This window comes from Metarhizium album, assembly GCF_000804445.1.
Source record: "Metarhizium album ARSEF 1941 chromosome Unknown scaffold_26, whole genome shotgun sequence".
NCBI lineage: Eukaryota > Fungi > Ascomycota > Sordariomycetes > Hypocreales > Clavicipitaceae > Metarhizium > Metarhizium album.
In genome coordinates this window covers 218,519-235,062 of record NW_024467600.1, presented here as the reverse complement: position 1 = coordinate 235,062, position 16,544 = coordinate 218,519, and the positions used below count along the sequence as shown (strand labels likewise).

General features: G+C 54.5%; 5 protein-coding genes across 5 annotated transcripts; 3 read left to right on the top strand and 2 right to left on the bottom strand.

The window, feature by feature from the left end:
* Positions 1-1,400: 1,400 nt before the first annotated feature.
* Positions 1,401-2,831, top strand: MAM_07033 (GNS1/SUR4 family protein; the record flags this gene model as incomplete). The annotated part of the gene is made up of 1 exon (XM_040825831.1): positions 1,401-2,831. One exon carries the CDS (start codon positions 1,401-1,403, stop codon positions 2,829-2,831), a length of 1,431 nt encoding a protein of 476 aa, XP_040676214.1.
* Positions 2,832-3,947: 1,116 nt separating this feature from the next.
* Positions 3,948-4,890, bottom strand: MAM_07032 (Zinc finger, FYVE-type; the record flags this gene model as incomplete). Its single annotated transcript, XM_040825830.1, has 2 exons — positions 3,948-4,316; positions 4,390-4,890. 2 exons carry the CDS (start codon positions 4,888-4,890, stop codon positions 3,948-3,950), a joined length of 870 nt encoding a protein of 289 aa, XP_040676213.1.
* A 3,063-nt stretch (positions 4,891-7,953) lies between these two features.
* On the bottom strand, positions 7,954-10,165 carry MAM_07031 (molybdenum cofactor biosynthesis protein 1 B; the record flags this gene model as incomplete). The annotated part of the gene is made up of 2 exons (XM_040825829.1): positions 7,954-8,618; positions 8,869-10,165. The coding sequence occupies 2 exons, from the start codon at positions 10,163-10,165 to the stop codon at positions 7,954-7,956; spliced, it is 1,962 nt and encodes a 653-aa protein (XP_040676212.1).
* Positions 10,166-11,250: 1,085 nt separating this feature from the next.
* MAM_07030 (WD40 domain-containing protein) lies at positions 11,251-13,002 on the top strand (the record flags this gene model as incomplete). Its single annotated transcript, XM_040825828.1, has 4 exons — positions 11,251-11,299; positions 11,370-11,833; positions 11,882-12,235; positions 12,301-13,002. The coding sequence occupies 4 exons, from the start codon at positions 11,251-11,253 to the stop codon at positions 13,000-13,002; spliced, it is 1,569 nt and encodes a 522-aa protein (XP_040676211.1).
* Positions 13,003-14,710: 1,708 nt separating this feature from the next.
* Positions 14,711-16,309, top strand: MAM_07029 (Nucleotide-binding, alpha-beta plait; the record flags this gene model as incomplete). The annotated part of the gene is made up of 3 exons (XM_040825827.1): positions 14,711-14,767; positions 14,867-15,005; positions 15,093-16,309. 3 exons carry the CDS (start codon positions 14,711-14,713, stop codon positions 16,307-16,309), a joined length of 1,413 nt encoding a protein of 470 aa, XP_040676210.1.
* Positions 16,310-16,544: the final 235 nt, after the last annotated feature.

Below are 16,544 nucleotides of genomic sequence, written 5' to 3'. Positions count from 1 at the left end.
AATTCCTTCAACTACTTACTTAAGTACAGATGTACTCCGTAGCATCCATCTACTCTATTATTGCTCAACAGTCACCTGGAAACATGCACTGCTTTCAACACCGCAACAACAGGCGAGTCCTGACCCCGGCGCGGCCAAGCTGTGACAAGGCCCTGGTTTCTTGAGTTTGGGCGGGCGTGCGCTCTGCCAGGCATCTTTGGGCCCCTTGACCCCCAAAAAAAAAAAAAAAAAAACTAAGCGGCGCTATTACCTACCAGGCAGCTACCTATCCAGCTGGGTACGGAGTAATTAGCTTCAATTCGTCGCACCCGGGCCCCGCCGGCGGCAGCGGAACTTGTCCCGCACACAAACGTTATATCTTCTAAAAGGTACGGAGTACCTGTCGCTACTCAAGTACCTAGGTACCTAGGTACGTAGGTAGGCTCCTAGCGTGGTGAGGAGTGGGAAGTAGGTACTTAAGTATCTATTTATCTGGGCAATTTGGCCGACTTACACGCCCCAGGCTAAAATAAAAGCTGATTGTGATGGCAGACAATTGCAGACCAAGCCGCCGACGAGATTAAATAGAGTACAGACCTACCCAGTCTCTAACTTGAACATGCGCGTTTGCCCGAGCTTTAGGGAGCATGTATCGTGTCGTCACCGTGCTTGTGGCTTTCAATGGTAACGGACAGCTGGAACAACCCGCGAGGCTGGTTCAGGTCCCGTCGTTGTCGCGAACCCTGTTGCCTCGTTGCCCTCTTGGGTCTTACCCGTTTGCATACTAACAACTTAATACTACTCCAGTGCTCCGCAGTGACCGTAGGGAGTGCTCAACTCGTGAAATCTGCATGTGTTCCATCTCTTCTCTTTGTGAGGTGCCGAGGAAGACGGAAGGCGCTGGGGTGACGTGGGACTGCATGCGGATGGCTTCCTCAACAACGCCCAGATCCGAGTCTCGTAAGGCCACACCCTACAGGTTGGGGGTTCCCGCCAATTCAACAAGCTTGCTCCTTGCTCGCCCCTCTCCAGCCCAAGACGCGCAAGCTTTCTGGGCAGGTTCGACGTTTGAGCGGATAGATGCACGCCCCTTGCCTTGCTATTCCACCCATACCGTTAGAGCATCCCAACTTATTATTAGACTGCCCTAGAAAAGAAAACGGCCTCCTCACCGGACTCTGTCTCTTGCCGCCCTAGATCTTGGCTGTCCATTCTGAATCCTCCATCTTCTCAAGAGACCCCATTCTCTGTTGGATCTGTTTGGAGCCGAGGAGTGGTTTTCCCTTTTGTCTACACAGGCCGTCGATATCGAGCGAGCAACGAGAACACGACATTGCTCCCCCAACTCAAAAGCGGTTACGATAACGTCCCTTGCAACCCACGACAGAGACGAGTATTGCGTACAGCGGATACAATCCAACATGTCGGCGGCGCAAGCATATGTTGTGGCAGCAATGCCAGATGCCAGCCTGTTCAACTTTCCCCCGACCAACGAACCAACACCTCTCTCGCCTGCACCCGTGGCCGTCTCCATCATGCGGCCCTTCAACATCCCCGACAGCATCTACCAGGCGGCCCTTGACCCCAATGTTCCGTTGACTATTGCGGCGCTGTACGCAGTGACCGCCAAGGCTCTGAACAAGTTCAATGCCTCCCGCAACAAAAAGCCCTGGGCCATGAGCGAAACCAAGCCCTTCTTCGCCTTCGTTGTCTTTCACAATGTCTTGCTCGCCGTCTACTCGGCGTGGACCTTTTGGGGCATGCTGGGTACCATGCGACGCAGCATCGTGAGCCCATTCGGGGCCGGCGGCGCTGCTGCCACTGTTGACAGCCTCTGCCGTCTTCATGGTCCTCGTGGCTTGGGAGGCTCTCTCTACTTCAACCACACCTCGTCTCACTGGGACAGCGCGGACCCCAACACTCTCATCGCCAGCTTAGACGGCAGCCAACCCAGCAGCACGCAGATGGGACGTATCTGGAACGAGGGTCTCAACTACTACGGCTGGATCTTCTACCTGAGCAAGTTTTACGAGGTCTTGGATACCTTCATCATCCTCGCCAAGGGTAAGTTCAGTTCTACCCTGCAGACCTACCATCATGCTGGGGCCATGCTCTGCATGTGGGCGGGTATGCGCTACATGTCAGCTCCTATCTGGGTGTTTGTCCTGGTCAACTCGTTCATCCATGCTCTGATGTACGCCTACTACACCCTGACGGCTTTCTCAATCAGGGTTCCCATGGTGGTCAAGCGAACCCTGACCACTATGCAAATCACCCAATTCGTTGTTGGTGCGTCGTATGCCATTCTGCACTCTTTCGTCACCTACGTCGCTCCCATTACGGTCACCAAGATCGCCGTCGAACTGCCAGCCGCATCCGCCGACGCTGCCGCGCCCACTGCCACCGGTGCCTTGGACTCACTTAGGAAGTTCATCTTTGGCTCAGCTGCATTGGACTCGGTTGCCTCTGGTACGGTCAAGGAATCTGCTCTTGTAACCGAGACTTCTCACGTGGCTCAGCCTTGTATTCCTACAGCCAACGAGACATTTGCCATCTGGCTCAATGTTTTGTACCTCGCTCCGTTGACCTACCTTTTCGTTAGCTTCTTCATTGCTAGCTATGTCAAGCGCAGCACTGCAAACAACAAGATTCCTGGCAAGACCAACCGCCGCCTCAGCAATGTAACTCTGGCCGAAAAAGCCGGTTGGGATGCTGCCCGTGGTATCGAGAGGGAAGTTTATGGCGGTGAAAACATGGTCAACGGCCATGCCAATGGTCGCATCGAGGCCATCGACGAGGCGGACGAGGCAGCATCAACAAAAACCAGCGACCGTGCCAGAAGACGGACATGACGAAACAGGTGGATGGAGAGGCCATCATGCGCTGGAATAAAGGAGTGAGGGATCCAGGCGATACCGCGACCCCGTGAGTCGATGCAGCTCTCTTTACCGTTTGATGTCTCGCCACTTTGCACCCAACGGCATCTGCGCTGCGTTGTTGTAAATGGTGGGACCCGAGGCCAATTCTTTTGATTTCCTCCACCCTCGACGAATGCTCTTCAGAAATTGCCAGCTTGCGTTTGTAGGAAAGGGGTTCCACTGGCCTATCGGTTGAGCTATATCTATGTACATATAGGAGGGAGTTTCAAATCATTTCGAGCAATTACGTGACGACGATGAAGGGTAGTTGGCTTGTTTATTTATATTTATTCCTTGTTTCATTTTAGAAGGGTACTGGGCTGTTTGCAAAGAATAGACGTCGTTGACCGATAGGGGGTACATGCTTCACTTTTGGCTTGTCATGCTCGACAAGAGGGCCGATGTGTAGACGTGGACGGATGGAGATTGAACACGAAATGTGCATCACTGATGTGTCCTTTTCTCTGGAAACACAAGTGTCACCGTCACTGACTTTGAGCGATTGAAAGCAGACGATGACATCAAGCGATAAAGGGGTACACTAGTGCTAACTACGCCATGCCAAAACTGAGAATGTACTCAGCACCCGGGGTATTCTGACCACCAACCAAAAGGGAAAATGAAGAAAAAACAATCGAAATCGAACAGATGCACCGGCGCATCGTCCGTAGGTGACCAAAACACCATGAGCACAACCTGTAATCATCTAGATGAGGGACTTTTGAACCAAAATGATTCAAGAGTAGATCAGGTAATGCAAATCCGTTCCCAACGCCACGCTGCAAACGCTGTAAATCAAATCGAATCGTACCATGGTTCAAAACTCTGTGTCCTGACGATGCCGGGGACGCGATGGCCAACGAGGGCCGAGACTGTCTCGTGACAGTAGAAAACTTCTATGCTAGTAGGCCGTGAGGTGTTGACGTCCACTGGGGACAAGTCAGTGTAGTCGCTGAGAGAAATAAGGCGCAAGAGACGGCACTTCCGAATCCCATCATACACGATAACACGTCGCGGCGAATTGATTCCATACTGGATAACAGTGCATGTTTAAAAAGTACTCCAGTTCCAGTCGCGAGGAACACTAGCTGCGATCTCGGGCTTGTGCGGGGGCGTAACACCAGGCGCTGTCGGAGCGTTGATTGGTGTTGGAGGCATCGCGTCCGACTCTGTCGAGGTGGAAGACTGGCTGTTGTTTCTGCAGTGGACGAGGGCCTTGACCACTTCGAAGCAGTGGTTGCAGGTACGTGAAGGGCCAGCGCGAGGGTTGAAACTGCCGTCTTGGTCGAGGGGCACGACGGCGCTGGAGTGCCAGTCGCAGAATATGTTGCCACATTTACGGCAGTGATGGCGGCGGACAAAGTAGTTGAAGGTGCGTTTGCACGTCGGGTCGTCGCAGACGGCGGATTCGGAATCAGGCTGCGGTGTGAAAGCGGTAAGAACGAGTGGAAAACGTCGAGGGTACATCATCTCTTCGCAAGGTTGAGCTCACCTTCCAATGGACGCGTGTAGGCAGTCCCCTCACCTCCGGAAACGCATCGAGCTTCCACTCTCCATCCAGAGTCCTGCCAACCTCGTCGGCAGACCGCCGCGACAGTCGATGTCCAAGAAGAGACAAGCCAGGAATACTCATCAAGGCGGAGTTGACGCGGCGGAGGGTCGAGTCCGAGTCGGTTGAGGAGGTAGAGCCGGCCGTCTTACATCTCGTCACCTCCCGAGACGTGAACTCATGGCAGGGTCGTAGGACGGCAGGCATGTACATGGGTTGACCGCCATGACGAAAGTGCTGGCCACGGCCCTTGGGGGAAGGCGGAGTGGACAAAGTTTCGTGCTGAGGCATGGCAAAGGTGTCGAGGGGCGAGATTTGAGGTCCTCGGGGAACTTGGTAAGACTGGGAGCGAGCGTGGGGAGGTCGGTGATGCTGGTTGGGGAGGAAGTGCCGCGACTGCTGCTGATCTCCCGGCAGCGTGGGCATGACGAGTTGCGCTGCCATGACGGCGGGACCAGAGAGCGGAAGCAGACACTGAGCGGCGAGGAGAGCAAGGGTGGCCGCCGGTCTTGACAAGTAGAAATCTTCTTATGCTGCCACGAGGCGGGGTGCAAGGGGGGCACGAGACGAGGTAGTAGTGCTCGTGGCGATATTGATCAAGGGCGGGCTGGGTATGTGTCTGTTGTGGGTGGAAGAAGCGCAACGTCGTCGGGGATCCGTCGCCCGGAGCGGCTCGTCGGGGTGGTCTGGCTGGTTGCGTTAGGTGGCCAGGGCGTTGTTGTAGCGAGGATGAGATGTCTGCGCGGCCTGTTGTTGCGCACTGATGAGGCCGGAACTCGGGGGCCAAAGAGCAGAAGTTGAGGGCATTCGCAAAAAGGCAAGTGCATTTTACATCGCGGGAGGGCGGCTGCTTTTTAAAAGCACAAAAAGTCAGTCTAGTCGGATGCACCGACGCGGGCGGAAGGGTGTGGAGGTGGTGACATGTGGAAGGAGCGACGGGAAACCAACTTGCCTGGCTGACTATCGCAGGGTGGCAATTGGCGGAGCGGTACGACTCGAAGACAGCTAGGGCCTGGCCGTGGGGGACTTTTGAAGGCTACGGAGGCTGCGGACTGAACTTAGTCCGCACAAACACCGACTAAAATCAGTGACGGCAAACTGAAGTCGCGGCCAAGTCGCCACTTGCAAGAAGTGCGCCAATTGTCTGTCTGTGTCTGCTGGGGAAGGCAAGTGGGCCAATGGGCCAATGGGCCAATGGGCGAGTGGACAAGTGGGCGGCAGGACCCTGGCTTCTGGGGAGAGGCGGGCAAGCAGGGAGCGTTGGAGGGTCCGCGACGGGAGCGACCAGGCCGCCTGGCCCTTGGCCTGTACGTCCCTGCCCACACTTCGAACCCCCTTACCCTGGCTGTTTAATCTCACCGGTGAATAAATCCGGTCTGTGCTTGGTGGGCGGCCATCCTTCTAAGTTCTGACAAGTCTTACTCGGAGCCTAGGGCGAGGAAATGGGTATGGAAGTTGGAACAGAAAACGAAAACTGCAAAGTACCCGCCATGGAATGCCTGTCGTGTTGGCCCTCGGCAAGAAGCGACAGACGCTGGATGCGACGCTCCAGGCTGTGAGCAGCGCGACTGGGATTCGCAATACGGAGTACGTAGTATCAGTTTTACTTGTTGCCAAGTTGCGGCGGCCCTTGACAGCCAGCAGCCTCTGGCCATCATGCTCATGCGAGATGGTGCTGAAGCGGCTCTGGCTCTGCAAATGGTTGGCGGTGGACGGTGGGCCAAAGCTTTCTTTTGCCATAGACAATCCACTCCGTCGTGATTTTGCACGTCATTCTGTATGTGTTCCTGGTGTTGACGTCTCGTCCACGATCCGACAGACGATCCAAGCTCGATGAATCGTACTGCACTGCACCACCAGGTTCAGATGGCGGCGGCTCTGTCAATCTGGTCTCAGATACGCTGCCGTGTCGACTTTTTTCCCTGTCCCACACCGGAAAGGATCCCCGGGACCGTGCGCCCAATGCTTGGTGGTGGTGGTTGGTTGCTGTCATGATTTATACATACCACTCCGTGCCCGGCCCACCAGAATTCCTCGGCTGAAGCGGGCAAGGGTTCAAACCGACTGTCAATTGTTCTGCGTGGCATGGCACGCTCTGCGATCCGAACGCGTGAGCACTGAGAGGTGATGACTGCCTAGGTACCCAGGATGGCGGTTTCAGGGTTGTATGTACGTATGCCGGAAGCCTCCGTTTCGTTCCTTGATAGTTCTGCATGCTGCATCCATGCCCTGCGAAAAGGTCAGCTTCCTACGAGGACATGCGCCATCGAAATCCAGACTTCCCTACCGCGTACAGGAACCGGTAGCACGATCATAGATTGACGGGCGTCAGATGCCTAGGCACATATGCGCTGTACAAACTCCAGAGCACATGGTACAGAACGCCGCGCAGACGTACTGCTGCCGTCAACTCGGTTGGATCCTGAGAATTGATTCATGGCGTCTCCGCTCGCCTGTCAATCTTCGGCTTTGTCTTTGTCAGGACTCAGTGGCCTCGATCAGGATTGGCCCGGTTTCGTCCGTCTTATCGCCAATACATGATTGGCTGTTTGCACAGGCTGGCCTCGGTGATGGGTGGAGCCAACTGCGCAGTTACGTGCTCCGGACGACGCACACAGGGGAGCCCCGGCCGTCGCTTCGCAGCGCACAACCTTTTCGAGCTTCGGGAGCTCCGTAAGTTATGCCGTCCTGCGCAAGTCGACCGTGACGTAGTGGCAACCCTTTGCTGAGCGACGTGTCTTGATGGCCATGATTGCGGTCTCTCTCGCTCGACCTAACGGAGGTGTTGATGGGCGCCAAGACCCAAGACATGCGTGCTTGCAGATTCCGGAGTACATCACTTCACTTTCACGGGCGTCGCGTCAATGTGTTACTGCTCCGATGAGGGTAAGGGTAGCAAGTCGTCTTCAGTGTGTTTCGTCGTGTTTATCCTCGGGTGCGTCGGTCAGCCTTTCGGGTAGTCTGCCTTGACCGCCACCCGTTTTGCTCACCTGGAACCCATCCCGAACATGGGTTTCAGGCTATGAGATGCGTACATGATGTCTGTACTCCTCCATTTTCTAGATGAGTGCAGCACATCATCATTGTCAAGGCGGCAAGGCGCCACCCCTAACCCTGCCCTGCCGTGCCCTGCCCTGCCGTGCCCTGCCCTGCAACTACATACAACTGCGACGGCGCATCTCAGCTCTCACATGACGCTTCATAAAATACCTGCGCCGCGCTTAATTTATGGGCCTCTTGTACATGTACATGGCATTTCACTTTTTGCAATTTACCTACGTACATGCAGTATGCATATCATAAACCGTTTAACTTGGGTCTGGCCTACGATATCAATAGCACGCCAGCTCGGCATCCCGATGGCGGAGGACGGGGACGGCGTTGAGGTAACCCGTAGGACGCACGACTGATGACGATGGGCTTGACTGGGTGGGTGAAACCGTGAATATTGCTTCAGGGGCCGTCTCCCCGCCTCTTGATGCCCAGGTCCTGGCACTGATTCCCATCTCATGTGTCCATTTCCCATCGTCCACTCTTGCCGCCGTCCTTCAACACGACCCGCACGCCGTCAATCATCATGCCTTTGTCTACCGCCTTGCACATGTCATACACCGTTAGAGCCGCTGTTGAAGCCGCCGTCATTGCCTCCATCTCGACTCCCGTCTTGCCATCGCATGTCACCGTTGCTCGGATGTCGATTGTGTCCCCCCCTTCCCCGGGTTCCAGATCAATCGCGACGTGCGATATTGCGATTGGATGGCATAGCGGTATCAAGTCTGGCGTTCGCTTGGCTGCCATGATGCCGGCGATGCGGGCCACGCCGAGCACATCGCCCTTTTTCATCTGGCTGTCCCGAACCAGTGATACCGCCGTCTTGTTAGAGAAGCGGACGGTACATGCTGCCGTGGCTACCCGCGACGTGACTGACTTTTCTGATATCGAGACCATGTGAGCTGAGCCAGTGTCCGACACGTGCGTCAGGGAGACTGCCCCCTTCTCTTTGCCCTCGCTAGTATCCTGCTTGTGGCGCTGTGGACTTGAGGACAGCATCCTACAACCAGCAACACGAGAGGTCTGCATAGTGTACGGTGTCTGACCAAGGATCCCAGTGCCACTAATCAGGCGGCCAACTTTGGGTGGCATTTGGTCTCGGAGTGATGCTGGAGTGGGCTCTACCAATGTACTACTCAGCAATTGCCCCCAAGAGGTCCTGTACGCATGAAAACCAAACCAAATAAGTGCCAAGTCGTATCTGATTTGATGTGGCCCATATTGTATGCCTCATGTTGACGAAATAATGGCGACGAGAACAACATGTCAGGCGCTCGAAAGCTGACCGACAAGCCCAAAAAGGAAAAGCAAAGACCCGGAAATATGCATAGTCGTTGTACAAGCACGGCAAAGGAATCCATTCTCACCCACCTATCAGTATCATCGGCCGATTCTTCATGTGCTCGAGGGTCCCGATGCCAGCATGCTTGGCCTTCTTCCCCTTGACTGCTACGCCAATGACATCCAGCAACTCAGCTTCGTTGGGTGCCACACCTAGAGGCTGGTCTGGGGAAATTCGGCCTTGCTTCCGGTCCATTTCGATTTGCTTCAATACTTCATATGCTCCCTCGTCAATGGGCTTTCCACGGTTCGACTTGCGCAATATATCTCGCAGGGACACCTCGGCGTTGCCAAAGAGACACACCTTCAAGTTGCCATCGCCCGTGATACGCAACCGGTTGCAGGTGCCACAGAAGTTGTGTGTCATGCTTGTGATGAACCCAATCCTGCCAACAAATCCCGGGATATGCCAAGTCTTGCTCGTGTCGTTTTTCGCATCTTTGACCTTTGCTAGACCGGGATACTGTCCTCTGATGAGATCCAACATCTCGGTATAGCTAAACATCTTGCCCCTGTTCCATTTGTTCCCGTCGAATGGCATATACTCAATGAATCGTACCTCGAGATCCCTTTCCCGAGTCAGCTCCACAAACGGGAGCACCTCGCCATCATTAATCCCGCGCATTACCACACAATTGATTTTCAGCTTAATTCCGGCGCCCACCTTGTTCATCTCCAGTATCCTCTCAATACTTTTCTGCACTGCGTCGAAGCCTTTCCTTCGAGTCATTATCTGAAATTGCCACGGGTCCAGGGTGTCGAGGCTCAGGTTGACGCCCGTAAGGCCGGCCTCTACCATGCCGTCCAGCTTTCTATGGAGCGATATGCCATTGGTTGTTATGCATAGCTCCTTCAGGCCGCCAGGCCGCAATGCACCGATTTGTTGCATCAGGGACAGTATATCACGTCGAACCGTAGGCTCGCCGCCAGTGAGACGTATTTTGTTTACTCCCTGAGAGACGAAAACGGTTGCCAGCATGACAATCTCTGGCGTCGTGAGAAGCTCTCTGTTGGGAGATAGGGGAACGCCTTCCTCGGGCATGCAGTACACACAGCGGAGGTTGCATCGTTCGGTAACGGAGATCCTCAAGTAGTCATGTTGGCGATTGAATGTGTCGGTCAAAAACTCCGAGAACGGCTTTGCATTGCGAATTCGATTTCGGCGTGAGAGGGATACAGCCGTATCTAGCGAGCCTGATACACGGGGAATATCCTCACCCACCAAGGCAGAGCTTCCGAGCTGCCGTCTGGGTGAGTAAGAAGAATACCGCCATGACATCAAGACTCTGCCACGAGGACCAACACGTCGGACCGAAGTGAAAGGCATCCTGGCGGTGGTCTGCATTGTAGAGCACGGCACGCCAAGCTGGGCCTGAGAAGAGTCGGTCCGGGTCTATGATGCCGGCCGAGTCGCCACTGCAATCGCCTCCCAAAGGTCTGGGATATGCTGCTTTCAACTGCCTACACCACGTTCCATGCTGGACGGGTCGACGAGCTGGGAGCCGGGAACACTGGACGAAGCGACTTCCACGGGAACAAGAGCAAGATGCAATGCGACCGACGGCGGGGTTGGATGAAGGTTGGATGAGGGGATGTTGTTCTGCCAGAAACGGCCTCGGCCACTGATATAGCAGATGAGTCAGCTGGAAGACGCCTGATTTTTCTCACGGGAACATGCTAGGTACCCAGCCTAAGTACCTAAGTACTATCACGGAGTCCTCCACACTGTGTAGATGGCTGGACGCGGTGGCGTCACTCCAGCGGATCAAGTCTGTCGCGCATGTTTGAAGGAGGCCCGTCCCGAAGGCCAAGACTCAGGAAGAGAGGACTGCTTGTTTGGCATTTTGTTGCATGGATGGCAAGCAGCCGTTACTCAATGCATAATATAGTAAATACATGCGCCGCCCAGGCAATGTTGAAGGGAAGTCGCTTGCTCTGCGGAGAGTGGCTTGCTGGTGGGCGAGAAAGCGATGGTGAAGCCGCTAAGCCCAAACAGGAAAACCAAGCAACTTGGTCAACACCAACTTGGCTGCACACAAATTCCAACATATCACGGCTTCAACTTGTCGCAAGGTTTTGAGACCGGACTGTATGCCCGACTCGCAGTTGAGACATGGCTGAAGAAATTTTCATTGCCTTCTCCTCATAAGAAACCACGCCCGATACGAATTGGGGATGACCACGTTCCCACCCCCGACTGATTCTGCGAAGCCTCTTGATGTCGGCTTCTTCCTCCCGCGCAGACTGTGTCAACAGGGTTCAATGGTGCATGTAAGCCACATTTCCGGGTCATGATTGCACCCGAGATCACAGCTGGGCAATCTTGACAGGTTAAAACGGATACCTGCACCTCTCATTCTGTCGCCAACGTCCTCCTTATTCCTGCAGCGAGTGGTGCCAGTAATGGCAAACATGCAGGTCGCTGCGCCATGCTCGATGCATCACACCCGCCCATTCGAGTGTAAGAGAGACGCTGCAAATCACACAGAACTTGACAAGTTCCCAACTAACCTGTTGTCGTTGTATCGAAGCATCCCCGCTCTGCAAGCCCAGTCCCAATGGACGTCTTGTGGCGGTCCTGAGCTCATCCACCGTTATTCTTCGGTCAACCGAGACCTTGCAGACCATTCATGCCGTGAAACTCGCCCCAGAGCTCACCGGTTCGATCAGTAACCTCGTCTGGGCCCCGTCGTCATCCAAAGTGCTCGTCTCCGTAGGTGACTACATCCAAGTATTTGCGGCATGCGACTCGTCCTTCCAGGCCATCATTCGAAGCCCTGCGGCTCCGGCTGGCGGCAAGCTGTCAATGATTCAATTTGGAAGCCGTGATACCGAAGTGTTGGCGTGTGCCCCTTTCGGCATCAAGTTTTCTATTTTTGACATAATCACGTCCAAAGTTGTTGAGATTAGCAACCCAAAGTTTCATCATCCAGCGTCAGCCTCGCGAGGTTTCTCTCTTCGCCCCGACACCGGACATCTCCTCATGCTGACGAGGGTGGGTGGCAAGGACATGGTGAGCATACACCACCCGCTAACACGGCAGATTACGAGATCATGGTATCCGGATACTCTCGATGCTCAAGGCGTTGCGTGGACCCCCGATGGACAATGGATCGTCTTGTGGGAGTCGCCAGCGCAAGGCAGCCGGCTCCTGGTTTACACCGGAGATGGGCAGCCTTTCCGAATCCTTGATGCAACCGCCCTAAGACCGGACCCTACTACCGATCCCGAGTCGGACATGCAACCAGGGATCAAAAGCTGTCAGCTCAGCTCCAACGCAGAGTTGTGTGCGGCGGGGGACCATGGCAGGGGAATCACCCTCCTACAGGTTGGCAAGTGGCGATCAGTGATGAGATTGACGCATCCCACCGTTATAGCACCGCGAGAGACGCTCCAGGTATGTCGTCTTCCCGCCGCCATTTCTGCCATGTCATGCGGTCCTGACGCGGGTTTTGCATCTAGGTATGGCAGGAGCAGGTCAGTGTTGGAGCTGAGGGACGGAATATTCACTCCTTCTCGAGAGCAACGCAAACTATTTCCCCGCCGACTTTTGTCGACAGTACTACCACCACCACCACCGCCAAGCAATCCACGGACGTGCGCTGCGGGTGCTCTTCAATCTCGTTTGATGCATCCTCCACTCTTCTTGCCACGAGGCTCGACGATTCTCCCTGCACGTTGTGGATCTGGGACCTGGCTGCTGCAGAGCTTCGTGCGGCTTTGATATTTCATTCACCAGTCATTTTTCATTGGCACCCATCAGCAAGAGAAACACTGCTGATTTCCAGCCACGACGATAAAGAGTCGTGCATGTCGTATGTGTGGGATCCGCTGTCGCAGGGTCCAACACCGCTTCATGCCGAGCAATATCTGCCTGCGTCCAACTCCTCGTCAAAGATGCAGGTCACGTGGCTGAACTATGAAACCGAACCGTTGGGACTGTTGTTGTCCAACTCACAGAGTTACGTCTTGCTGTCCCTCGCGGATGCGGAACACGAACCGAGCCCATGGGAGGCTGCAGCGGGCGGGGTCGAGTTGGATGGACCGAGTCTGGCACCATCGTCGGGACGGGACGAGGCCGAAAGTCTAGGCTCTGCGAGGCCAATTGTCTTGGCGGATGATATCTCGGATCTAGACGATACTTTTTCATTCAGACACACTTGAATTTGAGCGCTGGCCAATCAAACGAGCCAGTCCAAACTCCCAAACCACAAGCTGGCATGCCAGATCTTTTGAGTCAAACCCCCCCCCCCCTGTGTTCAAATCAAGCAACCCAAAGAGTGGCTTAGAGGTGACGGCCCAACTTGCGGTTTGCCAGGAGCCACACGTACTCCATACATCGTTGCAGAGGAGGACAACAACCCCTGATTTCTACATCTGGCTAGTTGCAGCGTGGCGTTCCATTCTGCACAAACAGCGTAACGCGTCAGTCACATTGCAACAGAACTTCATGTTTCCTCTTTTCTCGCGCTTGTTATGCTGGTTGACAAACGTGGCACATTCAGTTGCTCACACGGTGCCAAGTGAGTTCTTTTTTTTTTTCCTTGAGGAAAATGATGCTGTGCAAATTTGTTGACGAACAAGGACAGAGCCGGAGGGTATTGCGAAGTTGGTCTGGAAGCTGGTCTGCACCCACACACCCTAACCAGCCAACCACCTTTATTAGTACTTATTACACCTTTGCCGGGTATTGCGACTCCGTACTCCGTACCTCGACAAGCATTTGCCACCCACTTTGTGGGCGGGTCATTGCCGCTCGTGGTGCCGACCCAGTGTCAAGGTAGAGAGAGACATGGGGGGGCGAATGGGGGCAAACGAAGAAATCGTACGGAGCCAAGGCGAGAGATGATCTTCGGTTGGCCGGCGCATCTCTCAGGGCAAGCATCTGGATCAGAGATCGATCAACATCAAGCCCTGGATGTCGTAAGTGGCTAGAGAGAGGAAGTGATTGTAATTCTGGAAGCAAGCGGCGAGGACATGATATGTTGGGAAGCTCAAGAGACCGGGGCGGCCGTTGGGATGACTCGAGCCGAAGAGACTGGATGCCAACGCACAGCTTGCCTCCCAGCTCCCAGGCAAAGAAAGTTAGCAGCAACGGTCAAGACCATTCCTCCGCCAGCCACTTGCCTGGCTCAGGTTGCCCAACATTCTATTGATATTGATCGAGCAAATCATCCATGACCAATTGCGAGCCCAGAGAACCAGCTAGTTGGCTTGGGTCTTGGAGCGATGGCGGGACAGTGCATGCGAGGAGCTGTTGTCCCGCTTCAACGTTGAGTGCAGGTCTGAGAAGGAAACCGATTTGGCCGTGGGCGGTAGCTACTCAGAGCGCCTTCGTCTTCAGCATGTCTCCTGCTCGGCATCATGGTCCATTTTCGTTCCCTATTCTGTTTGCCCCGGCCCCTGGGGGTCTGGTCAAGTCAGGTATAAAACTCGATTTCGTCGCTGGCCTGGGTGGCTTGGACGTGTGTGCTGCTGCCATCTTTGCCACCACCAGTATTTGCTTTTCTCGGCCTTTGTACACACCGGCATCTCCTTGTTGATGCCACTGCCGAAGTTTCTTCGTCGTCACAAACTGTTTCTGCTCAGCTTCACACGCATCCCTGGTTGCGCGACAGGAAGGATTTTACCGCAGCGTCGGCATCTTTAACTGAATGCCTCTTGCCGCCATACGACCCTCATCCAAAACATCCTGGACAAGAGGGTGTGTTTCGGGACGTCTGTTGCCTGTCTCCAATAGACCCTCTTGCCGGGCTTTACAGGCGTGCCCCCTTTCATATAAGTTCAGCCGTGTTGTACTGTATTTGTTGCCGGCCCGGCACGCACACTTAAGAACATGTCCCGACAGGGAGCATCGGAGAAGAAGGTGATAATGGCAGACGTCGAGCCAGGACACAAGACTGGAGTCTACTATATGCCAATATGTAATGTTCGTATGAAGGTGGCCATTTGACTTTTTTGTTTCAGTTTGCCTACCCTATCATCGCCCCTCTCAACCTCGAAGCTGACGCAATTGGAGATGATCTAGCTGCCATTTGGCACCTCTTGGCAGGATTTCAAAGACTGGCTACGGGTTGATTGCGATGTTGACCATGTCGAGCTGTTCCAGTCTAGCACGTCAGGATGGATACGGCTTCGTGGAGAGGAGAATTTCAACAAGGCATGGTGTAAGATGGACTCCAACTTCACACAAGTCTTCCTCTTTTCTACTGCGTGTCTCTGGAGCCGGATGAAACATTGACCAAGACATCTAGCTCGAGTGAAGAAGGAATATTTTCGTAACCGAGCAATCATCGCCTCGGACAGAAACAGAACCGAACCCATCAAGATCAAGGAACTAGTCGATTCCAGAGTTGCCCAGTACAGCACGTCAGGACATTGGGACCTGACGGTGGGACAGTCACGGAGTCCCGAGGCAGCCTTGCCTCCATCTGCGAGTTGCATGCAGGAAGCAGTATCTCTGACCAGTCCGGTACGATTGATATTAATTGTCCCCATCACATCTGACAATCGCAACTTCAAAGACTACAAATGGTTAACAGCATATGGTCTTGCCCAGCTCGGCATGGACCACGAGTTTGGTCGACTACCTCTGCCCGTCAGTTGCCCTGCTGGACCTGTGGCGACGACCATGGCATACGGCAACATGCCAGGATTGGATCCATATACGGCCATGGCAGAATCCTACAGCACTATAGCAGCCATGAGAAACCACACTCTGACATATGCGCCGAGTTTTGGCTACTACGAGCCCCTTCCGGAAACTGGAGTCATGCCGGCCGGGCGTTATAGCGGCTGCTCGCAGTACGGAGCATCTCAGTCTGCCGACTCGCAGTATGCCAGTCCGCACCAGTCCCACGCATCCGTTTACTTTCGAACGTCCCCGGGAAACCCAGATCACCCTCCTTCCATGGCCGGCCTGAAATCCAGCGATGCGCACCAGAGACTGGGTTACACGGCAGAAGAACCGTGCAAAGTCGTTGTGACGTCTATACAGCATAAAGCGCGCCAGAGCGAGGTGGCCAACTGGATCCGTCACCAAGTGGGCGAATATTCGTCGGCGATAACAGGAATTGACATACCGTTGGTTGAGCCCAAAGGCCGGATACGTGGACATGCGTTTATCACGTTGACCAACCCGGCGGCTGCCGAAGCCGCCATCCGTATCCTGGATCAGAAACTTTTCCAAGGACGAGTCGTATCGACCAGGCTGACGACGGAAGGTGTAACTGATGCAGAACGATTCAAGCCTCTCAAGGACCCGAGATCAAGACATCACCGTTCCCAGTCGTTCAAGGAAACGAGGAAGTCCACACGACAAGTTGGCAAATCACACAACCACGATTCCAAGGACCAAAAGACTCCAAGCCGGATCTCTAATGCTCCACCCTCGCCCCCGACGGCGGAGGATACAGTCAAACCCACGGGACCAGTCATTGCCCATGGATCATCGACCCGGAGAAGACGATAAAATGTAGTACTGCATTCCTCCCGCCACCCGACGAGCACCAAGGAACGCCCGCATCCAGAGATCCGATTGACAGTTTCCCAAATTTGTGCAGCAAATGTTTCTGATCGATTTCACAAGCGAGCAGCGGCGGGGTCGGTTTGGCGTAACAAACGGACAAATGCAAGCCCTAAACCTGTGTGTTCTCAACAAGGCGCATCTGCCGGCGGGAGGGGGTTGCACATCTATCTCAGACTGT